The sequence below is a fragment of the Narcine bancroftii genome, chromosome 2, assembly GCF_036971445.1.
Source record: "Narcine bancroftii isolate sNarBan1 chromosome 2, sNarBan1.hap1, whole genome shotgun sequence".
NCBI lineage: Eukaryota > Metazoa > Chordata > Chondrichthyes > Torpediniformes > Narcinidae > Narcine > Narcine bancroftii.
This window is the reverse complement of record NC_091470.1, coordinates 89,332,574-89,359,262: the sequence shown is the minus strand read 5'-3', so window position 1 is coordinate 89,359,262 and position 26,689 is coordinate 89,332,574. Positions and strand designations below refer to the sequence as shown.

The 26,689-nt window shown below is 42.0% G+C and overlaps 1 protein-coding gene across 3 annotated transcripts in view; it reads left to right on the top strand.

Moving 5' to 3' along the window:
• Positions 1-26,689, top strand: part of LOC138753883 (papilin-like) — a 104,256-nt gene that overhangs the window by 27,281 nt on the left and 50,286 nt on the right. For all 3 annotated transcript variants that reach the window (XM_069917420.1, XM_069917418.1, XM_069917419.1), the window contains exons 3-10: positions 10,714-10,774; positions 12,466-12,568; positions 19,953-20,083; positions 20,589-20,712; positions 20,789-20,869; positions 22,142-22,314; positions 24,926-25,052; positions 26,139-26,265. In XM_069917420.1, coding sequence (XP_069773521.1) covers positions 10,714-10,774; positions 12,466-12,568; positions 19,953-20,083; positions 20,589-20,712; positions 20,789-20,869; positions 22,142-22,314; positions 24,926-25,052; positions 26,139-26,265 — 927 coding nt within the window. The remainder of the gene's footprint in view (positions 1-10,713; positions 10,775-12,465; positions 12,569-19,952; positions 20,084-20,588; positions 20,713-20,788; positions 20,870-22,141; positions 22,315-24,925; positions 25,053-26,138; positions 26,266-26,689) is intronic.

Sequence of the window (26,689 nt, the reverse complement as noted above, 5' to 3'; positions counted from 1 at the left end):
CCTACCTTTTGGCCTAAAGGTGAGCCAAGACATCTTCCAGCAAAAGATAGATGAGACCTACAGGGGATGCAAGGGCACTGTCGGCAAGCGCAGATGACATCCAGATTTTTGGCAGAGACGGGAAAACCCACGATCTCCACCTACATGAGGCATGGAGAGAACCAGAGGGGCTGGCATCAAACTCAATGCAGACAACTGCATCATCAAGGTGGAGGAGTGCCAGTTCTTCAGAATGGTGCACACACCTGATGGGGCCATTCCAAGCCCAGAGATAATAACAGCCATTGCTGAAATGGACCACCCAAAGGACATAAAGGAACTAAGAAGCTTCCTTGACCTGGTGCAATATATGGGTTCCTTCACCCCACACATGTCAGACCACACAGCCAACCTCAGAGAGTTGCTGAAAGAGGATGTGGAGTTTCAGTGGTCACCATTACATCAGCGAGATAAGGAAGTGATCTGCAGAGAAGTAGAACTGATCTACTACGACAGAAAAAAACTGTCACATTACAAGTAGACGCTTCCACCAGAGGCTTCGGGGCAGCATTGATACAGGAAGGAAAACCGATATCCTTTGCCTCAAAAGCCCTAACAACAGCAGAGACTCGATGTGCCAATATTGAAAGTGAGCTGTTGGCAGTCGTATGTGGATGTGAAAAATTCCACAAATTCCTCTATGAGAGACAGTTTCTGGTAGAGAGTGATCATCGCCCACTGGAACACATCCAGAAAAAGAATGTAAGCAAGGCACGAACCAAACTACAGAGGCTACTCCTCTGGCTCCAATGTTATAACTTTACCTCGAAGTATAGGCCAGGGAAGGAAATCGTGCTTGCCGATGTTTTGTCACGTCTTTTCCCAAATGAAAGACATGGAAATCAAAGACAGGGTAACCAATAACAAACTAAACCAGATTAAAGAAGAAACCGTAAAGGATGAGGAGCTGCAGCTGCTCTCACAGCAGGTGACACAGGGATGGCCAGAAAGGACAAAACAGGTACAGCCTACAATACACCAGTATTGGTCTATCAGGGATGACATATCCTTGGAGAATGGTGTACTGCTGGCAGGGTCTCGGCTGATAATACCAGAGACAATGAAAAAAGAAATTCTCCAGAAAATCCACCAAGGCCACATGGGAATGGAAAAATGCAAACTTAGAGCAAAGTCAGCAGTTTACTGGATAGGCATGAACAAGGACATCAAAAACATGGTGACTACACATCCAGCATGCCAGAAATACGCAACAAAAATAAGAGATGACACCTGTGGAATACCTGCCAGGCCATAGCACACAGTGGGAGCAGACCTGTTCACAGAAAACCAAGAATAGTATCTGATTGTGTCCTGCTACTACTCCAAATTCCCCTTCATCAGGAAAGTGAAGGACCTGAAAGCATCGACCATCACTGCTGCAGCACGTGTGCTCTTCACAAAACGGGGGAGACCCGAACAAATGATATGTGACAATGGGACCCAGATCACATCGCGTGAATTCAGAGAAATGGCTACTTCATCACTACATTACCCCAAAGGCCATGGATTCATTGAGAGGCATGTACAGACAATTAAACACACTCTCACAAAGTATCGAGAGACAAAGGAAGATCCCTACCTTGCCCTTCTGTCACTGCGAGCCACGCCTTTGAGATCCAACATCAAATCCCCGACAGAGCTTCTAAATGGCAGAAAGTACAAGACAACCTTGCCAAGCAAAATCCATCTACCAGACGACCAAGAGGAAACAAGAAGAAAGTTGACTAACATACAAGAGGAAAGTCGTCAACATTATAATAAACATGCACAAACACTACTGTCTCTTCAGAGGGCAGCATGTGCATGTTCAAGAGGCAGAGATAAAAACCTGGAATCCAACAAAGATTGTTAGAGAAGCTGAGATGCCAAGGTTATACATCATTGAATCAGAATCTGGCAGGCAGCTGAGACGAAACAGAATCCACATTCGCCCAACCCCAGATCTGACACGGAAAGCACCAGAAGCTTCTTAAAAATCCATCAACTTGTGAAGGAAGGGAGGAGTCACGTGATGGAGTAGTTGCCGGATGGTGAACTCCAGCCCTCTCCAGAAAAGTCGGAAAAAATAAAGGAAAACACAAAGGCACAAAAATAAAAATTAAAGTAAAGTGAGTATAAAGGTGGAAAGAAGATGGCGACGAAAAAAGAAAAATCGAAACCAACGGTAAGAAGAGAGGAAGAGAAGACAACAGAAGAAGGAGAAGGCCTTACCTGTTCGAAGAGGCCCGCGGTGGAGAGAGAAACCCGCTCCCTCAGGTCGGTAGAAAGTGGACTACAAAAATGGCTCGCTGAGCCGAGTAAAAGTGCGCAACCGCGCATTCGCGATGCGCATGCAAAAAAACACACCGACGGGAGGGGTGACCAGCTGGGGAGTCGATCTCCACAGCTGGCAACGACAGCTGCAGAACAGCAGCAGCAAGAGTAGAACATAGAAGACAACGAAAACAAGAAAGAAGAGAAGAAAATGGCAACAAAGAAACAACAGATGGCCAACCCAGAGGAAGAAGAGGAGGAAGAGGAAGAGTACAGTGAAATAGAAGAAGAAGGGAAAGGCAAGATAAAGGATATACTTTCTCTTATTAAAGGATACATGGAGTCATTTAAAGAATGGCAAGCACAAGAATTTAGTGATTTAAGAAGAAGAATAAACAGTACAGAAGAAAAAGTGAATAAAATAGATATGACATTATCAGAAATGGGAAAAAGAATGGACAAGGTGGAAGAACGAGAAGCAGCAGTAGAAATGGAGGTAGAGGACTTAAAAAAGAAATTAGAGGAATCTAATAAAAAAGTTAAAGAGACACAAGAGCTGTTAGCTCAGAAAATAGATATAATGGAAAATTATAACAGAAGAAATAACATAAAGATAGTGGGCCTTAAGGAAGATGAAGAAGGCAAGAATATGAGAGTTTATAAAAGATTGGATCCCCAGGATCTTAGGATGTCCAGAACTGCAGCAAGAAATGGAAATAGAAAGGGCACATAGAGCATTGGCCTTTAAACCACAACCACAACAAAAGCCAAGATCTATTTTAGTAAAATTCCTAAAATATACTACAAGAGAAAAGGTACTGGAGAAAACAATGGAGAAAGTAAGAGAGAACAACAAGCCACTGGAGTACAAAGGGCGAAAAATCTTTATTTGTCCAGATATAAGTTTTGAACTCCTGAAGAAGAGAAAGGAGTTCAATACAGCAAAGGCAATTTTATGGAAGAAAGGGTATAAATTTATACTAAAGCATCCAGCGGTATTGAAAATATTTATTCCAGGACAGCAAAACAGACTATTCTCGGATCCAGAGGAAGTACGAAAATTTGCAGAACAATTACAAAATAGACTGAGAGATGAAGATGTGTAACGAGAGTACAAAAGACTGCGAACTAAAAAGACACATAAGTTTTGAACTCCTGAAGAAGAGGAAGGAGTTCAATACAGCGAAAACGATCTTATGGAAAAAAACTATTCTCGGATCCAGAGGAAGCAAGGAAATTTGCAGAACAACTACAAAACAAGCAGAGAGATGAAGACATGTAATAAGAGTAAAAATGACCACGATCTATATGTATGTGGGTAAAGAGGTATATGTGTGTATATATATAGTGTCCATACATGAATGTATCCGTATTTAGAGGAAAATACATAGAGTATAGACAAGAATTAATAAGGGAAGGAAATGGAATAGAGGGAATAAGGAGGGATTAAAAGAGTGACCTTTGTTACATATGAAAAGTGAAATCTTTTCTGGGGGGGCTGGGTGGGGAGGAGTTACGGTCACTGCAAAATCAGCTAACGCTTGCGAGTGAATTCGCAAATCCAAATGGAGAGGGGAGATGTGGTTGTCCGACAAGGGATAAAGGACAACTCAGGAGGGGAAGGGGAGATTGGGGCTAAAGAAGTTTTAAATGGGAGAATAAGGAAAAGGTTTGATGTTTTAGGAATGTTGTCTTATAAAGTGTTCAAAACAAGAAAACAGAAATGGATAAGAAGGAAAGGTAATGATGGAGAAACGGAAAGGGAAGATAAACAAAGTATAAAATGGCTACGTTGAACTATATGACTTTAAATATTAATGGGATACATAACCAAATTAAAAGGAATAAACTGCTAAATTTACTGAAAAAAGAAAAAAATGATATAGCATTTGTGCAAGAAACACATTTAACTGAATTGGAGCACAAGAAATTAAAGAGAGACTGGGTAGGACACGTAACAGCAGCATCGTATAATTCAAAAGCAAGAGGAGTAGCTATATTAATTAGTAAAAATGTGCCATTTAAAATAGAAGAGGAAATAATAGATCCAGCAGGGAGATATGTAATGATAAAATGTCAGATATATTCAGAGTTTTGGAATCTACTCAATGTATATTCACCTAACGAAGAAGATCAAAAGTTTATGCAAGATATCTTTTTGAAGATAGCAGATACGCAAGTGAACATATTAATAGGAGGGGATTTCAACCTGAATTTGGATTCAAATATGGACAAAACTGGGAAAAAAATTAACAGAAAGAACAAAGTAACCAAATTTATAATTAAATCAATGAAGAAATGCAACTTTTGGATATATGGAGGAAACAACACCCAAAGGAAAAGGAATATTCATATTACTCGGCTAGACATAAAACATACTCAAGAGCAGACCTATTTTTGTTATCAGCTCGTATGCAAGATAGAGTAAGAAAAACAGAATATAAAGCTAGAATACTATCGGACCATTCACCCTTAATATTGACAGTAAAGTTAGAGGACATCCCTCCAAGAATGTATAGATGGAGATTAAACCCCATGTTACTTAAAAGGCAGGATTTTAGAGAATTTATTGAAAGACAAATTAAAATGTATTTTGAAATAAATACGAAATCAGTGAAAGATAAGTTTATACTATGGGATGCAATGAAAGCATTCATTAGAAGGCAAATAATAAGTTATGTAACCAAGATGAAAAAGGACTATAATCAGGAAACAGAGCAGTTGGAAAAGGAAATAGTAAATATAGAAAAAGAATTAGCAATGAAGGGAGATACAACTAAAAGAAAAGAATTGGCAGATAAAAAAATAAAATATGAAACACTACAAACATATAAGGTGGAGAAGAATATAATGAAGACAAAACAGAAATATTATGAACTAGGTGAAAAAACGCACAAAATTCTAGCATGGCAGCTTAAGACAGAACAAGCTAAGAAAATGGTATTGGCATCAAGGAAAAAAGACAAACAAATTACATATAATCCAAAAGAAATTAAGGAAAACTTTAGAGAATTCTATGAACAATTATACCGAACTGAAAACGAAGGGAAAGAAGGGAAAATAGATGAATTTCTAACTAAAATTGAACTACCAAAACTACAAATAGAGGAACAAAATAAATTAACAGAGCCATTTGGAATAGTAGAAATACAAGAGATAATAAAAAAATTACCAAATAATAAGACACCAGGAGAGGATGGATTCCCAATAGAATTCTATAAAACATTTAAAGATTTATTAATTCTGCCCCTCCTGGAAGTAATCAACCAGATTGATAAAACACAAAGCTTACCAGATTCATGTAAAACAGCAATAATTACAGTAATATTAAAGCAAGGGAAAGATCCACTCACACCAGCGTCATATAGACCAATATCTTTACTTAACACAGATTATAAGATAATAGCTAAACTATTAGCAAACAGATTAGCAGAGTATGTACTGAAAATGGTAAATCTAGACCAAACTGGATTTATCAAAAAAAAGATGCACAACAGACAATATTTGTAAATTTATTAACTTAATTCATGCAGTAGAAGGGAATCAAGCGCCAACAGTAGCAGTTGCTTTAGACGCAGAAAAGGCCTTTGACAGAGTAGAATGGAATTATTTGTTCAAAGTATTGCAAAAATTCAGTTTACCGGAGAAGTATATTAATTGGATTAAAGCATTATATAAGGGACCATTGGCGAAAGTGACAGTAAATGGACATGTATCAAAGCAATTTAACTTAAGCAGGTCAACACGGCAGGGATGCCCACTATCACCTTTATTGTTCGCGTTAGCTATAGAACCACTAGCAGAATTGATAAGAACAGAAAATAATATAAAAGGGATAAAAATAAAAGACAAGGAATATAAAATCAGTTTATTTGAGGATGATGTTATAGTATACTTAACAGAACCAGAACTATCAATAAAAGAATTTATATAAGAAATTGAAGGAATATGGAGAAGTGTCAGGGTACAAGATCAACGTAAATAAAAGTGAAGCAATGCCTATGAATAATGTGGATTTCTCAAAATTTAAGAAGGAATCACCATTTAGATGGCAAATGCAAGCAATAAGATACCTAGGTGTACAAATAAATAAAAATCTCGGCCAACTGTATAAACTCAATTATTATCCACTAATGAAAAAATTACAGGACAATTTAGAGCATTGGAAAGATTTACTACTAACACTAATAGGAAGGATAAACTGTATTAAAATGAACATTTTTCCATGGATATTATACCTATTTCAGGCATTGCCAATACAACTGACAGAGAAATTCTTCAAGGAGTTAAAGAAAATAATAAGGAAATTTTTATGGAAAGGGGGGAAACAGGATAGCACTAGATAAATTAACAGAATGGTATAAACAAGGAAGCTTACAACTGCCAAACTTTAAAAATTATTATAGAGCCGCACAATTAAGATACCTATCAGATTTTTATCAAACAAGGGAAAAGCTAGATTGGACCAGATTAGAATTAGATAAAATAGGGGAAAAGACACCTGAACACATATTATATAAATGGGATGAAAAATTGGTACAACATAGAAGTTCTCCAGTATTACATCATCTACTCAATATTTGGAAGAAGATTCATGTAGAAAGAAATAAAACAAATTATCAATTACCAAAACTAATATTGACGCAAAACAAGTTACTCCCTTTTAAAATAGATAACCTTTCCTTTAGAAAATGGGAGAAAAAAGGGATCAAAAGAATAGAAAATATTTTTCAGGAAATAGATTATTATCCTTTGAACAAATGAAAGATAAATATAATATAACTCAAGATACAGCGCTGGCATATTACCAATTGAGATCCTACTTGAAGGATAAATTAGGAAGCAGTCTGAGTTTGCCAGAGGGAAGTAACTTTGAATATGTGATTACAGATACAATGATAATCAAAAGATTTATAACAAATATGTATATTAAATTGCAAGAAAAGGAGAATGAGGAAACAAATGGTAAAACTAAACAAAAATGGGAACAAGATTTAAATATAAAGATAAAAAAGGAAACATGGGAGAAGTTATGTTCTGGAACGATGAGAAATACAATAAATACGAGGTTACGTATGATACAATATAACTGGATACACAGGCTATACATTACACCTCAAAAGTTAAATAAATGGGACCCAACGGTATCTGATAGATGTTTTCGATGTAAAAAGAAATGGGAACAACAATTCATGCAATCTGGACATGTGAGAAAGTAGAAACATTTTGGGAAGATCTAAATCAGATATTAAATAAAATAAAAGAAAACAATATACCAAAGAACCCAGAGATCTTCCTCCTAAGTAACATAAAAAACAAAGAATTTGGAATTGATTTGGAGGATGCACAAAAAAGATTTGTAAAGATAGCTCTAGCCATAGCAAAAAAATGTATTATGTCAACCTGGAAATTGGAAAATAATTTGAAAATACAACAATGGTATATAGAAATTAATAAATGTATTCCATTAGAAAAAATAACATATAGTTTAAGAAATAATATTGAAATATTTGAACAAATATGGGAGCCTTACATGAAACATAATAGCGAAAACCTACCGGGGACAATCACTACCTAAATTAACGGAAGGAGAAGGAAATGAAAAGAATGGACTCAGTGGAATTTCTTGTGTATTTTTATTGAATGACAACATTGTTTGACTGGTTTAATGTATCCTAGATTTTGTACTTTAAATGGATGGGAGGGGGGAGGTAGGGAGGGTGGGATGGGAGGAGGGAGGGAGGGGAGAAAATGGGACTGTATATGTGTGAAAAGGAAAAAATGTGTATCATGGTTAATGTGATTTATGGTGTGAAAAATAAAAAATAAAAAAAAAATAAAAAAACTTGTGAAGGAATGCGAGTAGAAACCTGAACCAACAACACCATAACAACTGAACAGCAGGCAACAGCAGAACCGAGGCAAACAACACCACCACCCACAACCATACTAACACCACCAAACCAAACAGATGCAATAAGGTCTATGAGGTGGAGAAGCAATATCCTACCACCAGTGCAATTCTGCTGAGAAGAATATAGAACTGTATAATTAGAATATTTAATTCTTCATGGCAAATGCAGGTAAAGAAGCAGTAACAATTTATTTTTTAATAAATTTAAACCTTCATATTTTATTTTTTTTATCCGCCAATTCTCTTCTTTTAGTTGTATCTTCCTTCATTGCTAATTTTTTTTCTATATTTACTATTTCCCTTTCCAACTGCTCTGTTTCCTGATTATAGTCCCTCCTCATCTTGGTTACATAACTTATTATTTGCCCTCTAATGAATGCTTTCATTGCATCCCATAGTATAAACTTATCTTCCACTGATTCCGTATTTATTTCAAAATACATTTTTATTTGTTTTTCAATAAATTCTCTAAAATCCTGCCTTTTAAGTAACATGGGGTTTAATCTCCATCTATACATTCTTGGAGGGATGTCCTCTAGCTTTACTGTCAATATTAAGGGTGAATGGTCCGATAATATTCAATAAATTTAAACCTTAATAAATCTTTTAATTTTTTTTTAAAGAAGGAGAGATGTTGTATACACAGGAAACTTGGGACTATTTTATGCTGGAAAATGAACATTGCAAGACTGTAAGAGCTGCATTACACTTGAGTAGTGAGCATGCTCAATGAGACACATTGCAAGAGCCACATCACACTGAGTAGTGAGCATGCTCAGTGCGACAGTGTATTCATACATGACCAGTAGCCTGAGATGTGAGTAAAAGTTTGTGCTGTAAACTTACAAGCTTCTCTGAGTGTTTATTAAGACCTCCGATGGTACAACCGAGGACATAACAGTACGGATCCTCTTCATCATCATCTGTGCTTTTTGTAGCCTTCTGTACCATTCAATGCATTTGAAATTCAACATTTCTTGAATAATTTGATGGTGATGGCAATTTTCACTCCCTCCATGCATCGCCAATCCATTCACAGATCTGATACATGCTGCCTCCTTTTGTGTATGGTTTTGCTCCCTCACGCACCCACTTACTCCACCTCCTTCTCGTCATGTTCTCAAGTGGCCTGTTGATACTAACATTCATTGGTTGGAAAACCCTTGCAAGTCCACCAGGAATTATAGCCATGTGAGGATGTTGTAATCGGAGGTCACCAACAACGTTCTTCAGTCGATATGCCCTAAACTGATCATAGATGAGCAAACATTTTTTTTCTTGCAAGGCGTAGCTTCCAAACTTCCTTTATCTATTTTCTACATCCCTCTTTAAGCATCCAGCCTTGTGGATGTACATGGATGACAATTCCCTTTATCTCCTTTAGCTGAGTTTTGCCTCTTAAAAGCAACCATCGGCTTTAATTTCGTACCATCATCCATGCTATATTAAGCCTACTTCTCTTGTGTCTGCTGGTTTTCACCAATATTGCTTTTTCTCCTTTTTGGTTCACTGTTCGATCCTCTGGCATGTTGAGTGTAATTGGTGTTTCATCCAAGCTCCCAGTGCATGATAACTTGTAGCCTTCTTTTCAGTGTATGTTTACAAACTGGTTAAACTGTAATGTTTTATCAGCCAGATCAGTGGGAAGCTTTTGTGAAATCTTAGTTCTCTGCCCAAGTGTGAAGCCATGCAGCCTCATGAACCTCAAGTACCATCCTGCACTTGCTGTAATAACCAAATTATTTTCTTCCTTGCCTCCTTTCCTGCATGGATTTGAACGTCGCCACATTTTCCACCTTGCCGATTTTTTTTTTCTATCACCCACTCCGCAATTTCTCTTTTTTTCTCCCATTTGCAGCCACTCGCTTGCTTTTCGGCATTTTCTGAAGTTTGTTTGAGACCTATGGGGCGGCCCGGTTGGTGTAAAGCCTTTACAGCTCTGGCAATCGGGGCCAGAGTTCGAATCCTGCGCTGTCTGTAAGGAATTTGTACGTTCTCCCCGCAACTGTGTAGGCTTTCCCCGGGTGTTCCGGTTTCCTCACATCATTCCAAACATACCAGGGGTATAGGTCAATTGGGCGGCGTGGGCCGAAATGGCTGTATGTCTACATTTAAAAATCTTTCTCCAGTGTCTCTTATGTTTCTGTGATATACACATTGTTCTTGCTGCACAGTTATTTGCCTTCTCAGCCATTTCAACACCACACAGTTTAACTGCTGCTGTACGTTTGATGCATTTTCTGGCAGGCATTTTGAAACAGAATGGAGGTGAAGTTTTGAAACAACAAGAGATGAATGCGAGCTGAGCTGCAAAGACAGGTTGTGACCTTAACTCACGCTGACACATTTTCACACCAAATTTTGACGTGATATCTGGATATTAAAGTATTCTGCATCTACTCACAGCCTGGTCAGGTGTCATTCACGCCGTCTAGAGGGGAGGGAAGGGTGGATTTTGTATCAGTTTCTGTTGAGACATCAGTACATTCTCAAACTCTTCCTTGCAGGAGAGATGGTGGGAGCAGTTGTCTGGGACCCCCAAGAGACTACCGTGTCTGCAATATTCAGGTACAATATGTGGCGCTGTGCCAAATGAGGAGGGGGGTTGCCTGAGGGCAGCATAGCCAGGGTGGCAGACTTGTGTGGAGTTCCACTCCCCCAGAGGGGCTCGGGAGCTGCGAGAGGGAGGAAAATCGGCTCAGGGTCTCTGAATAGAGGGGACCCAAACTAACTGTGGTTGGCAGGGGGGGGGGGGGGTTGGGGTCCATCAGTCAGGGATCTCAAGAAAGCTTTACCTGCACCTGGCTCAGGAGGCAGCAGTAGACAACAGACCTGGGGGAGTGTGATGGACAGGTTCGGGTTGGCTGCTGGTGGATGTCGGATGTGCTGGCTGGGGACAGCATGTTGTGGGTCACAGTCTTATTACCTATGGCAGAGAGTTGCTCCACTTGCCCATCAAGGATTGCCTGCAGTGGGACTGGAGAATGTTGTCGACTCGAGTTCCGTTAGATTTTACGCAACCTTGTGCAACACACCACTTGCCTGCTGGTTCCTGCTCCAGAGTCTCTCAGAACCAGAGACCAGGGCTATGAAGAAAGGCTGGAGAAGGTGACTGCCTTCGCTGGCGGAGAGAGGACTAATTGAGGAATATAAAATTGTGAGGTTTGGAGATGGCGTAGACAGGAAATAATGTTTCCCCATATCAGAGGTGAATAAAGTTGGAGAATATAGACACCATGTAAGGGGCAGGAGATTTTGACGGTGACTCTATTCAGTAAGAGGGTGGTGAGTGCCCAGGAGACAATGTCCTGGGGGAAAAGCGACTGACAGCTTTTACCGGGATGGCTTGTCTCGTTGCTGCGCAACTCTTTCTCGGATCCCTGCCACGTGGACCATGGGAGCTGCTGCTACACGTCAGATGGTAAAATTGAGGGAGTGCAGACAAAGAACTCAGCAGGTCATACAGGAAAGGGAGACACTTCTGCTGCAACCACAGGTGATGTCACACCTAATCATCCTCCTGTGCTCCCTCCCAGAACTCAAACAGCCCTTCCAATGAGGTGATGGGTCATGTCCACCTTATCCAACCTCACCTGCTGCATTTGGTGCTCTTGGTATGGCCTCCATCGGAGCTCTTGGTGGGGCTTCCTCTCTCCGTTGCTCTCAGTGAGGCTTCCTCTCTCCATGCTAGGTGAGTCCTCCTCCCTCGGGGCTCATGGTTTGGCGGCCTCCCTCGGTGTGACCTCCCAGTGAGATTGGTCATAGATGAAACGTGGTTTGCTGGAACACCTGAGGTTTAGCGAAAGTGTACACTTTCGCCAGGTTGTACAATCAGACGACAATAAACTTGACTTCCTTTCCTCTTCTTTTCCTTTATTCCCACCCTCTTCCCTCCCCTTTTCTTACTTCCCTTCCTTCCTTCCTATCCTCCCTCCCTTCATCCCCTTCCTGTTTCCTTCTTCTCTCACTCCTTCTTCCTACCTTCCCTCTTCCTGCTTTATCTTTCTTCCTCCTTACCCTCTTCCCTTTATCTTTCCACCTTCATTCCCTTTTTCCTTCCTTTCTTAATTATTTTTCTTTTTTCCCTCCTTTCTATTTCCTTTCTTCCCTTTTTCTTCCATCCTTTTTTATTCATTCCTTTCTACCCCCTTTCCCTCCCCCTCTTAACCCCCTTTTTCTTCCCCATCTCTTTCTATCTTTCTTGTTTATCCTTCCCCCCCCCTCCCTTGTCCGACATTTCTACCTCACTGTTTCCACAGGACTGTCCGGAAGGCTCACGGGATTTTCGGGAGGAGCAGTGCTCTGCCTTTGATGGCACCGTCTTCCAGGGAAAGAGATACAAGTGGCTGCCGTATTACGGAGGTGAGTCATGTGGCTACATTTCTGTCTGCCCATTTCCCTGCAGGCTATCCCCAGGTTCTTGGTCTGGTGCTAGGTCAGTGAGTCAGTGCACAATGTTTCCTCCAGACTGATCACCTCTCAGTCCACATCACTCAGGGAGGTTCAAAGGGGAGTTAGTGAAAACAAATAGTGCAGCTAGTGGAAGTCAGCACAATGTAGAGTGTTCGGAATACAGATTTATTGTCAGAGTACATACTTGACATCACATACAACCCCGAGATTCTTTTTCGTGGCATTACTTGACTCTTATCCATGTTTATTGTATAATCTGATATTTCGTGCACTACTTATGAGTAGTGCAAAAAATATAAACACAGTGTAAACAAATAAAGAAATGAAAACAGATAATGAATGTAAACAAACTGTGCAATATAGAGAGAACAAAAGAAAATCAATAAAGTCACAAGTAAGAGACCTTAAATGAGTCCCTGATTGAGTTTGTTGTTGAGGAGTCTGATGGTGGAGGGGGAGCATCTGTTCCAGAACCTGGTGGTGCAAGTCTTGTGGTACCTCTACCTCTTTTCTGATGGCAGCAGTGAGAGCAGAGCGTGTACTGGGTGGTGTAGATCCTTGATGATTGCTGCTGCTGTCCGATGGCAGTGTTCCTTGTAAATGTTCTCGATGCTGGGGAGGATTTTGCCTGTGATGAACTGGGGTGTCTCCACTATCTTTTGCAGGGCTTTATGCTCAGGGATATCAGTGTCCCCACACCAGTCTGTGATGCAACTGGTCAGCACACTTTCTACCACACAGCTGTAGAGTTAAAGCAAGAGATCATTTGGTGCCGAGCACAGGCTTCGTCGTGTGACTAGTGCGTGGTTTGTTCAGGAGTATAATAACAATGGGGAAGAAGCTGTCCTTGTCTGGTGGAGACCTCATGCTGTTCTTCCCAATGGGAGGAGAATGAGTCGAGTGTGTACAGGAAGGGGTGTGCCATACATACAGCATGATAACAGGCCCTTCCAGCCCACAAGCCCATGCCACCCAAATACCCCAATTCACGTACAACCCCCCGGTATGTTTTGAATGATGGGAGGAAACTAGAGCCTCCAGAGGGAACCCATGCAGACACGGGGAGAATATACAAACTCCTTATGGAGTGGGATTCGAACCCGGATCGATGGCACTGTAACAGCGTTGCACTAACTGCTACCCCAACCATGCTGCCTTACGTTGAATTGTTGATTTTCCGTGAGAAGTTCAAGTTGAGGGGGGCATGGCAAAGGTCTTGGACAGACATATTATGGTTGAGCTCTCCATGAAGAGTATCAAAAAGACGGCTAAAGTCTCGAAATCGAGAATAGATAAAGCAAGTACCAAGAGACCATGGCAGCAAAAAGTAAAAGCCGAAGAAGCTTCTACTCAGCCAATAACATGGAGCGAGAGCCCAAGAGGAAGTGGCATCAGAACCAGTGGACCCCGGCAGAGCTGGGGAGACAGGACAAGAACTAAATTTTGCTTGAGAAAATGGATGATTTGAGTAATTGATTTGCAGGCGTCAAAACTGAAATGAGAGACATGTCTGAGAGGATGACTGAAATTAAAAAAATAGTTGAAGACTTAATGCAAAGAATAACCCAAGTAGAAATAGATGGTAAATACACAAGATAAGCTAAAATCTATGGAAAAAGATTCGAAGAAATGGGAGGCGGGCAAACAAGATCTGCTGGACAAGATCGACCACATGGAGAATTTTAGCAGACAAAATAATGTTTGAATTATCGGACTGAAAGAAGGTATGAGGGGAGAGATGCAGTGAACTTTAAAGATTGGCTCCACGAGTGTTGGGAGAAGACGAATTCAGAGGAAAATTGCATATCAAAAGATATGATATCAGAAGAGCCAGCGATCAGTGACCATGACTAGTCCTGGTGATAGTTTTGAGTTACCGGGAACGGGAGACAATTCTGGGAGCAGCATATGAATACTCTAAGCGAGAATAATGGCCTGGCCGAGATTGACCATGGAAAAAGTGCTATATTTTCAAGATTTTAGTCCTACTTTGTTTAAGCAAAGGAAGGTGTTTGACAATGTAAAAAGATAATTGCTTTCAAAAAAATTTAACATGCTTGATAATAGACTCCACATCTCTGAGGGTCAAAATAGCAGAAGGTAATCGGCAATTTTTCAAGACTAAGAATTAGGTGGAAGACTCCTTGCGAGGATTATGAAAAGACCAAGGTTACCAAAGAAGAAGACTGTGAAGGATGTTAACAATGGGACTAAATAAAAGTTCTTTTTTTAAAGCTGCCTTGTATTTATTGTTGAAAAGTAAATGTTATTGAAATGTTCATGGAGAGCTTAGGAAAGAGCAAAAATGGGAAAAGTAGTAGCAGGGTGGTCTCAGGGAGAGACTGGCACTGGGAGGAATACCAATAAAAGATAGCACTAAAGGGAGGGGTTCTTCTTCCTCGAAGGATTCCACAGGCTTTCCATGTTTCTTGTTCAGGTCACCATCAGAGCAGGGACATTGTGTATTTTTAAAGAGGAAAGTTCACTATTATTTAAACAATCGAAAAGGTTTCTATTGTTAAACAATATTTGTTTAAAAATCTGCTTGGATAGAACATTAAAATTTATTAGTCTTAATATTAATGGGACAGTGAAAAGGAAGAAGGTCTTAGCACACCTAAAAGAAATTAAAGGCAGATAGATGTAGTCTTTCTACAAGAAATGCATCTTACAAAATTGCTAAATTAAAAAGAGGATGAGTGGGACAAGTAATATCATCTTCATTTGGCTCAAAAGCAAGAGGTGTAGCAATTTTAATTAATAAAAATATATCAATAATAATAGAAGAGACTGACTGACAAAGCTAGAAGATTTGTAATGGCACATTGTAAAATTTATGCAGAATCGGGGATGTTTATGAATATTTGTGCACCAAATTATGACAATGAAGCCTTTATGAGGGATATCTTTTTAAAAACAGCAGGGGGAAGGCAAAATATACCGGTCGGAGGAGATTTTAATTTCTGTTTAGATCCAATATTGGATAAATCAACAAGAACGGTAACAAGGGCAAAACTGCAAAAATAACACTATCATTTAGAAAGGATTTAAATTTGATTGATATATATGGAGGAAGCTTAACCTCATAGAAAGAGATTATTCATTCTACTCAAGGTTATATGACTCACATACAAGGATTGATTTGTTTTTAATATCTGCCCAGTTAAAAAGTAGTCATAAAAATTGAATATTTGTTTAGACTTTTATCAGATCATTCACCATTAACTTTAACTATTGCAATAACGGTAAAACAGAAAAGTGTACATAGATGGCATCTCAATGCCACACTGTTGAAAGGGTGACTTGTGAGTTTATTAAGTGACGGATAGAACTATTTTATGAAACTAATCCATCTTCTACTGATATTTTTTTAATATGGATACACTTAAAGCTTACTTAAGAGGACAAATTATCTCTTATACAAAAAATCAAGTCAGAATATGCTACACAGTTGGATGGTTTGGAGAAATATATCACAAAACTGGGAAAAGAATATAAAAGAACGGGTTACAAGAAACATATAGACTATTAGAGAATAAAAAACTGAGATATAACACATTACAGACTTATAGAATGGAAGAAACGAAGTAAAATATCATGAATTAGGAAAACAGACACAAAGTTCTGTCTTGGCAGGTAAAGGTAGAAGGGTGATCTAGGATGATCAAATAAAATAAAAACAGGTGCCAACATACAATCAAAAAGAAATAAATAATATTTTAGACAATTATATAAATTATATAAATCAGAATTATATATCGAAATTATATAAATCAGAATTATTAGGTGATGAAAATGAGATGGATGAATTTTTAGCAAATATTAAGCTTCCAAAATTAGAAGATATAAAACGAGTTGATTTAGATCACAAGAGAAGAAAATGAGAAAGCTTTGGGTACTTTATAAGCTGATCAGTCTCCAGGGAGGATGGATTTCCTCCCGAGTTCCATAGACAATTTAAAGACTTGCTGATGCCTCCTTATGATGGATGCATTGTACTGGGCAGCGGGGACTCGGACACTCCCAGAATCTTTCTCAACTGCTATAATTACAGAGCAACTGAAAAAAAGTAGAAAAACTTCATCATGTAGACCTACATCACTCCTGAATGCTGATTATATTGGCTAGCTAATGGATTGGGGCAATATCTACCAATATTAATACATAGATCTGGTGGGATCTGGGTAGACTATTCAACATAATACATATGGCAATATCAAAGTTGAATCCGAGTAGAACAGACTCCCTAGATGCAGAAATAGCGTTTGACCATTTGGATTGGTCTTTTCTATTTAAGACACTGGAAAAATTTGGAATAGGCAGAACATTTTATAAACGTGATAAGAACTTTTATCATAAATCATAAGCCAAAATTATAACTAATAACCAGATGTCAATGGTTTTTTCCTTGAGTAGATTAAGTAGATAGGGATGTTCCCTGCGCTTTGTATCCTATCAATTCAACCACTAGTGGAGATTATAAGGAGAGATCTGGATATTAACAGAAGAATATAAAATTAATTTATTTGCTGATGTGGCTAACCTGACTGAGTCCTTGATAAAATTACAAACAACATTAGAAAAATTTGTAAGAATATCAGATTATACAATAAACATGGATAAGAGTCAAGTAATGCCACTGACAAATTCTGATTATGAAAGATATCCAAAAGGTAGTAGATTTAAATGGAAGATAGATGGAATCAAATATTTAGGAATAATGACAGATAATAATTTATAGAACATATAAATTTAATTACACTTCTCTTTTAGAAAAATAGAGAAAGATTTACATAAATGGAAAGATTTGATGATTATTTTAGTGGGAAGAGCAAATTAAAATGAAAGTGATGCCAAGATTACAGTATCTTTTTCAATCATTGCCTATTGCACAACCTAAAAATTTTTTAAAAAATTATTAATTAATTACATAAGGCAATTCCTATGGAATAACAGAGTGCCGAGAATTTCATTGGAAAAGGTAACATGGGATTATAAACTGAGACGATTTAGGGTTCTGGATTTGAAGAAGTATTATTTATCAGCACAAGCTCGATTTTTATCATGCTTCTTTGAAGAAGATAGTCCCCTTCTTGGAGCCGAATGGGATTGTGTTCCATATAAGAGGGGACACTGAAGGATTTTCTTTACAGTGAAATGTTAAGTTAATAACAAACAAAAAATAAGGAGAATCTTATATTAATACATATGATTAGAATATGGCAAGAAATAAATGAATGTATTGGGGAAAAAAGCAGGTGTATTGTTAAGAACACCATTACGTAAAAATGTACTGTTGCCTATGAATCTGGGTAACAAAATATTGAATTCATGGAATGATAAAGGAATAAGATATATGTTGATGATTGTTATATCGGTGGATCTCTTGTGTCTTTTGAACAATTACCAAATAAATATGGAGTAGCTAATCGGACTTTCTTTTGTTTACTCCAGTTAAGATCATCCCTAAGAGAAAGATGGGGGCCAAGGCCCCACCTGAAATTAGTGAAATTGAACGAACAATTTGGCACCTAAATTTATAACTAAAATGTACTTTGCTCTTCAGAATGCAAATACAAAACCAGGTTGAGAGAGATCGAGAGAGAGAGACGGGAGTCAGATCTAGGAGTTACAATAATAGAAAGATGGTGGCCTGAATAAATGCAAGATACGGATTAGTACAATATAATTTTCTACACAATTATACCTCACACCACATAAATTACATAAATCAAAATTGGAAATATCAGAGATGTGTTTCAGATGTGGAATAGAAATAGGAATGTTTGCACATGCTACATGGTCGGGTGTGAAGGTGAGACCTTTCTGGCAGGGTAATTACTGAAGTATTAACAAGGATAACGAGTGGCCTTCACGGACGACCCGGAACTTTTATCTTTTGGGAAACTTCTTTGAAATAAGCAATAAGTTAACTAAATTTATAATTTAATTGTTAAAATAATCTTAGCAGTGGCGAAGAAATGTATTGCAGTTACTTGGAAATCTGACTGCCCTCTACAGATAGCATGATGGACTGCAGAGAGGAATAGTTACGGGGTTGCATACCTATCGAAAAAAATGGCCTCCAACTTAAAGAACAAATCTGACATATTTGTTAAGATATGGTAGCCACAGTTGGATCATATAGGAGCCCAATTGCAATTATAACTACAATAATAAAAAGGATAATAACTGATGCTGCTGTAGTATAAATACAAGTGACTTCCTCATATAGAAATATTATTTGTTTAATGGCTAATATAAACATGAGCCCTGATGGTGTGTGGATTTAAATTACAAAAGGGGGAGGAGTTTTTTTTGTAAGAAAAAGTTTGATATTGGAGTGTTTACTATGTATTTTTATGGAAAAAAATTAAATGTTCAAGTTGAACTTTATTGTACATATCAAGCCAGACAAATTAGGTCACAGTGCACACACATTCACACATAATGCATTTCTCACACAGTTTAATCAAATGTATACATAAAAATTATGATGTAAAATAAATATGCATCAATATTTCAGAATAATTTACTCTGTTTGATTTATAAGAGATCCAGGGTTACAGGATACTACTCATCAATCTCACAGATTGCGGTAAAAGCAATTTCCCAGCCTGGTGGTCCTGATTTTGATGTGCCTACACCTCCTTCCTGATGGTAGAGGGTCAAATATCCTGTGTGCTGGATGGTAGGGATCCCCTATAATTCTTTGAGCCCTATTTTAGTATCCCAGTGAATGTCGACAATGGAAGAAATGGAGACCCCATTGATCTTCTCAGCTGTTTTGAAGATCCTCTGTATTGACTTTCCGGACCAATGCTTTGCAGCTACTGTCCCACACAGTGCTACAGCCGGCCTGAATTGTGTTCCTGTAAAATGTTGTCAAGATGTGTGATGGTAGCCTTGCCCTCCTCAATCTGCATCTTCCTGTCTAATGTGGTGTCCTGGGTCCAGGATAGGTGGTTCTTTATGTGCACCCAAGGAACTTTGCGCTCTCTCCACGATGGAACCTTCATCCTCCTGAAGTCCACAGTCATCTCCTTTGTCTTGCCTACGTTGAGACTCAAGCTGTTATTTTGGCACCATTTTATGAGCGTCCCAACCTCCTCCATGTCAGCTGACTCATCATTTGTATCGTCTGCAAACTTGATTATTCTGTCTGAACTGAATCTGCAGTCACGAGTCAGCAACATGAGCGGTGGTGTTGGGCTGAATGTACAGCCCTGCATAGCCAAGGTCCCAACTGAGCAGCTGGGGTGGAAGGGTGGGCATCTCTGGGGATGGGGTGTTGCTATTTAAATGTGACCTTAGGCCCCTTTCTTTCCCACAGCTTCCAATAAATGTGAACTCAACTGCATTCCTCAAGGGGAGAACTTCTATTATCAGCACAGGGAAGCTGTCAAAGACGGGACCCTGTGTGAGCCTGGCAGCCGCCATATCTGCATCCAGGGTATCTGCAAGGTGAGTCATGGTAGGGGCTGCCTGCTGGTTGGCTTGTCCTGGCCCCCACCCAGATGTGAGGAAAGCCCTCTTGGGATTGTTCCTCTCCATCCACCTCACTTCCAGATACCAGCAAGTGTCTGGTTCCTGGACCGAGGCCCTATTCTAAGATGGTCTTCACTGGAGTGGGGCGAGTAACCTCCCTCCCTCACTACACAGTGCGGGGGAACTAAACCAGCCGAGTGCAGAGACCAACTAGGGCCTCTCTGATCTATGTTCTGAGTCTGGGACAGAGGTGGAACTGTGAAGGGAAAGGGGCCCTCCTGATGGCATTTGGCCCCTCCTGATGTTGTCCCAGCCACCACCAGCACCCCAGCCCACTCACCCACACGGCCACCCTGGGCCCCCTCACCCACCCCCCACTAGTGCCCTGGCTCCTCCCGATGGTGTCCCAGTCCCCTACTCCCCACCCCAAACCCCGGGCCACCTGCCTTTCACTGACTCTGGTGTTGGTTGCTCATTGTAGGCGGTCGGCTGTGACCAGATGCTGGGATCTTTTCAGACTGAGGACAAGTGTCTGAAGTGTGGAGGAGATGGCAGCTCGTGCTACCAAGTCAAAGGCCTATTTGATGCAGCCGATTTGCCCAAAGGTACATTGCTGAGTTCTGCGAACGGGTGTGTTTGACATTGACTGATCAATTAAACTTATCGCTTTCTGCCTGGCAGGTTACAACCAAATTCACGTCATTCCCATTGGGGCCATGAGCATTCGCATCCACGAGGTCCTCCCCACAAGGAATTTCTTCGGTGAGCCCTTTGCTTTCTCTCTGTTCATTTGAGATGAGTCAACAGAGATGCGTCAACAGAGATGCCCTTCTGCAGTTATACAGGGCCCTGGTGAGACCCCACCTGGAGTATTGCGTCCAGTTCTGGTCTCCAAACTTGAGGAAGGACATACTAGCTATAGAGGATGTGCAGCGCAGATTTACAAGGTTAGTTCCAGGGATGGCAGGGTTGTCATATGCAGCAAGGCTAGAAAAACTGGACTTGTATCCATTGGAGTTTAGAAGGATGAGGGGGGACATGATTGAGGTATACAAAATCACAGGGGAATAGACAAGGTGAAGTCTGATTACTTGTTTCCAATGATGGGGGAGACGAGGACTAGAGGGCATAGTTTAAGAATACATGGTAGGCCCTTTAGGACGGAGATGAGAAAGCATTTTTTTACCCAGAGAAGTGTGAATCTGTGGAATGCTCTGCCACAGAGGGTGGTAGAGGCGGATTCGCTGACTATGTTCAAAAGAGAGTTAGATAAGACTCTTGTGGGTAACGGAGTTAAGGGTTATGGGGATAAGGCTGGAAAGGGGTACTGATGGTAATGATCAGCCATGATCTCAAATGGTGGTGCTGGCCCGACGGGCCAAATGGCCTACTCCAGCTCCTATTGTCTATTGTCTATTGACTAACCGAGGGTCATGAACGGTGGAGAATGTTGATGCCAACTGCACTGGTGGAGTGGACGTCCAGCCCACTCCGCAAATGCCCGCCCCCCCCCGAATGGTCACTCCCTGTGCATCCTGACCCACGGCCATGGAATTCCATGGGGCAGGAAGGACGTGGATGGGACTCCCAGAGGACCTGATTGGGGGGGAAGGGGGTTCCTGAATGATCAGAATGGTGGGGTGGGCAATTATGGAGAGGTTCTCCTTACCAATCCAGCCTGTCCACCTGATGTGAAGGTAGTCAGGGTACAGTACCCTCTCCATCTATCCGTCGAGGATCCTAGCACCTCGCACTAAGCAATCCAGCTCAACCCCCCAGCCTGGAGTAGACCTCCTACTCCATCTCCTCTCCCCAGTACTGACCTCCACCACTTCTCCTGTCCCGTGTACTGACCCCCATCCCATCTCTTGTCCTGTGTACTGACCCCCATCCCATCTCCTGTCCCGGGTACTGACCCCCACCCCATCCCTGAAGCACAGCTTGCTCAGGGAATCCCTGTGCAGCATGAATTTCCTGCTGTTCCCTCTCCCACCCTCAGGGACAGACCAAGCTCATGACATTGTGTGTTTGCAGCTGTGAAGAACATCAGGGGTGAGTACTACCTGAACGGTGAGTGGACCATCGACTACAGCCGTGCCCTGTCTGTGGCTGGCACAGTGCTCCACTACCAGCGAGGCTCTGAGGGTGAGCTGGCACCAGAGGTGATTCATGGCCAAGGGCCCACAACTGAACCCCTCATACTGGAGGTAAGTGCCCACGTAGAACTGGCCCATGGAGGGTGGGATCACTCCCATCCTAACTGAGGGATGCCCCCTCCCCATGCTTGCCCCTCAGAACCTCCATCAGGTTTCCCTCAACCTGCTCCACTTAAGGGAAAACAGAGCCAACCTCACCTCATGATGAGTCTGGATCAGCATCCCTCAGTCCCTTCTTCATGGGACCTGACCAATGGTTTATAATGTTGTGCCCTCATGGTCCTACCCCTGAGGGGCAGATGCAGGTTCATGAGGGCAACCAGCCCATGTGCCTTCCTCACTGTCTGAGGGCCACTTGACCAAGTTGGATAGACTCCATCTCTCGGTTGGAGATGGGTGGCGCCTTAGCTTCACGTTGCTCACCATTAACCTGCTCGCTCTTGAACGTCATGTAGGTTTGCTGTTTGCAGGCATGGGCTGATTTTGTCCAGCCATCGGCAGATATCCCCATGCCTTTTCTGCCCTTCCCCCCCCCCACTCCTTGCCAGTCCTGCAACCAACTCTCACTGCACAACCAGCCGCTTGTTCATTTGCCACTTAAACTGCGTGGAAGGCTCTTCAGCGGCGCACCTCTGGGAACTGGGAGCAAACTGGAGTATCCAGAGGGACCCCACTGAGTTCTCGTTGGGACCTGCAGTGTGTTGAGGTCTGGATTGGTCCATGGAACACTGCAGCATAGAAATAGGACCTTCGGTCCATCTAACCTGTGCTGAACTATTGTTCTGCCTTGTCCCGTTAACCTGCACCTCGACAATATCCTGGAGTCAACACTTCAGCAAGAAGCTCATTCCACACTTTCACCTCTCTCTGTGTGAAGAAATTCCCCCTAATGTTTCCTTTACCTTTCACCCTTAACCTGTCCTACAGAGCTTGTCTCACCTACCAAAAAACCTGCTTACATTTACTCTGTCTGTCCCCCTCATAATTTTAAATACCTCTATCAAATCTCCCCTCATTTTTCTATGTTCCAGGGAATAAAGTCCTAACCTGTTTAGCCTTTCCCTGTAACTCAGTTCCTGAAGTCCTAGCTACATCCTAGTAAATATTTATTTATTTATATTTAGATCCGTGGTTCTCAATCGTTTTCTTCACACTCACATACTACTTTAAGTAATCCCTATGCCATTGGTGCTCTGTGATTAGTAAGGGATTGCTTCTTAAGATGGGATGTGGGTAGAAAGAAAAAGTTTGAAAACCATTGTTTTAATCGTCCCTCATTGACTCTTTATGTGCACGGTTTCGTAACTCAAAAGGAAATGGGCCAGTGATAATTTTACTCAAGCAAAATATTTCAGTAACAATTGGGTCTAGAACAGTGATTCTCAACCTTCCTTTCCCACTCACATCCCACCTTAAGCAATCCTTTACTAATCACAGAGCACCGATGGCATAGGGATTACTTCTAGTGGGATGTGAGTGGGAAGAAAAAGGTTGAGAACCATTGGTTTAGACATTCAGCATGGTAACAGACCATTACAGCCCACGAGTCTGTGCCGCTCACTTTATACCCAATTAACCTGCACTTCCGGTATGTTTCGAATGGTGGGAGGAAACTGGAGTCCCCCAGGGAAACCCACACATACTTGGGGGATAATGTAGAAACTCCTTACCGGCAGTGCAGGATTTGAACCCCAGTCCCAGTCACTGGCACCATAAAGTTGTTGCATTAACCTCCACATTAACGATGTTGCCCAGCTCTGGACTCTTTCTATTTTTACTGAAACCTTTCCTGTAGTTAGGTGACCAAAATTACATACAATACTTCAAATATGGCCTCACCAATGTCTTATACAACTTTACCATAACATCCTAACTCCTATACTCTACACTTTGATTTATGAAGGCCAAGATGCCAAAAGCTCTCTTAACAACCCTATCCACCTGTGATGCCACTTTCAGGGAATTATGTATCTGTATTCCCAGATCCCTCTATTCTATCAGTGCCCTACCATCCACGGTTTATGTCCTTTCTCGGTTTGTCCTTCCAAAATACAACACCTCACGCTTGTCTGCATTAAATTCCATCTGGTCCAGATCCCTCTAGAAGATTTGAAAATCTTCTTACTGTCCACACAACACCTCCAATCTTTGTATCTTCTGCAAACTTGCTGATCTAATTTACCTCATTAACATCGAGATCATTGATATAGATGACAAGCATCAATGGTCTTAGCCCTGATCCCTGATGCACACCACTAGTCACAGGCCTCCAGTCTGAGAAGCTATCATTCACCACCACTCTCTGGCTTCTCCTGTATAGCCATTGTCCAATTCACTGCCTCACCTTGAATACCTAGTATCTAAATCTTCTGTACTAACCTCCCATGTGGGACCTTGTCAAGGACTGGACAAGTGCTGGGATCTAGTTGATCCTCGTTTAGATCAGAGGTAGGGTCTGTTTTGGTTCATGTATAGGCCAGGACGGGGGCTCTGGGTTGATTCACGTTTAGACCATGCGTTAGGGTCAGGGCGCAACGTTATGATGTCCCCTCTTCTCCCCAGACCCCAGGAGTACTAGGCCACCTTCCCTTCTGGAGGGGACTGTAGCCTCTGAGCAACAGTTGTAGGCATTACATGTGATGCCGCTTCCTTCCCTTTACAGATCATCAGCCAGGAGCCCAATCAGGGAGTCGAGTACGAATATTACCTCTCACACCACAGGCCCCAGTGGCAGGATTACTTCTGGAGTGTTGGATCCTGGAGTCTATGCAGCAAGGATTGTGGAAATGGTGTGTGCCTGAGCTTCCAAAACCTCTCCTCGCTCTGTCCTTCTGCGAGTCTCCTTTCCCCAGGGGGCAGGTTTGTGCTTCTACACAGCTTGTTCGGCTGAAAGTTACCACAGGCCAGAAGGCATCTCGGCAAGAACCAAAATCCTGCACCAACTGTCTGAGTTCCCAATGACTGCATTTCTGTCCAAATAGTGTAGCCTCCCCCTCTATCCCACACCTGAACCTTCAGCCTGTCTTGCTCCCCAGCCACAGGCCTGCTGTTCCGCGCCCCCCCGGCCCCAGGCCTGCTGTCCCGCCCCTCCCCCCCACCTGGCCCCAAGCCTGCTGTCCCGCCCCTCCCCTGGCCCCAGGCCTGCTGTCCCGCCCCCTGTCCCAGCGCCAGCTCTGCTGTATTACAGCTCCCCCTGATTTCTGCAGCGTGAGGAAGTTGAGGAGCAGGTCATCTTGTTACACGTAGGGTCTGCTCACCAAGACTGATGGTTCCAGGTGTGCGTAATGCAGTGGGACGTGTTTTGCTCCTTCCCATCTCACTGGCCTCCCTGTGCTGCTGGGCAGATTCCTCCTGCTGTAAATAGAAGGGCTGAGATGGGAGTGAGCAGCTGTGTGCTGGGGCACTGATGGCGTTGTGATGGGGATAATAGTATTTCTGCATCGCAGCTTCCAGAACCCAGTGTTGATGCTTACTATCCAGTGCTGTGTGGAACGGGCACATCTCTCACTGCCCTCGCACCTCTCCCTTGAGTGCTGCGGTTTCCACCCATGCCCCAAAGCTCTGTGGGCTGATGGGCCATCTGGGTGTTGTGATCATCTCCCTGACTGGGAACATTGGTGGTATCGGGGGGAGAAAAGGTTTCAGCAAAGGTTTGAGAGGGGATAGGCTGATGGCATCAGCTCAGTGGGCTAACACTGACTCACTGGTTGTCTGGTAACCAGAAATGAGCAGGAAAGGTGAATGAATGGTTCCTGGACGGGCCAGATCCTCTGCCTGGGTTGTGCAGACTGGTTCCCACGGCCCCGGCATGATGCTGGCATTGTCATGTTGACAGCACGAGGTGACCTTCCTGCTTGCCGTTCTCTGCCACACAGGCTTCCAGACAAGACACGTGGTCTGCACCATAGGCAACAATGCATACCCGGATGACGTGTGCCACACTCAGCCCCGGCCCAGCGGAAACAGGACCTGCAACCCCCAGGCCTGCCCTCACACAAAGTGGTGAGTTTTAGCCCAGCACCTCGAGCCTGACTCATCCCAGGGGTAAAGGAGTGACAGGAGTAATGGGTGTAATGTTCTGATGGGGGTCTCAGGGGCAGAGTGATGGGGGTCCCAGGGGTAATGCAGTGGTGAGGGTCCCAGGGGTAAAGGAGTGACGGGTGTCTATTAATATAGTGATGGAGTAATGAGGGTAACACAGTAGTGGGGGGTAATAGTGATGGGGCTAATGGGGATGACACAGTAATGGGGCTCCCAGGATAATAGAGTGACAGGGCTAATGGGGGTAATACAGTAATGGGGGTCCCAGGATAATAGAGTGATGGGGTAATCGGGGTAACACAGTGGTGGAGGTCCTGGGTATAATGGAGTAATGGGGTAACATAGTAACGGGGGTCCAGGGGATACAGAGTGATGGGGCCAATGG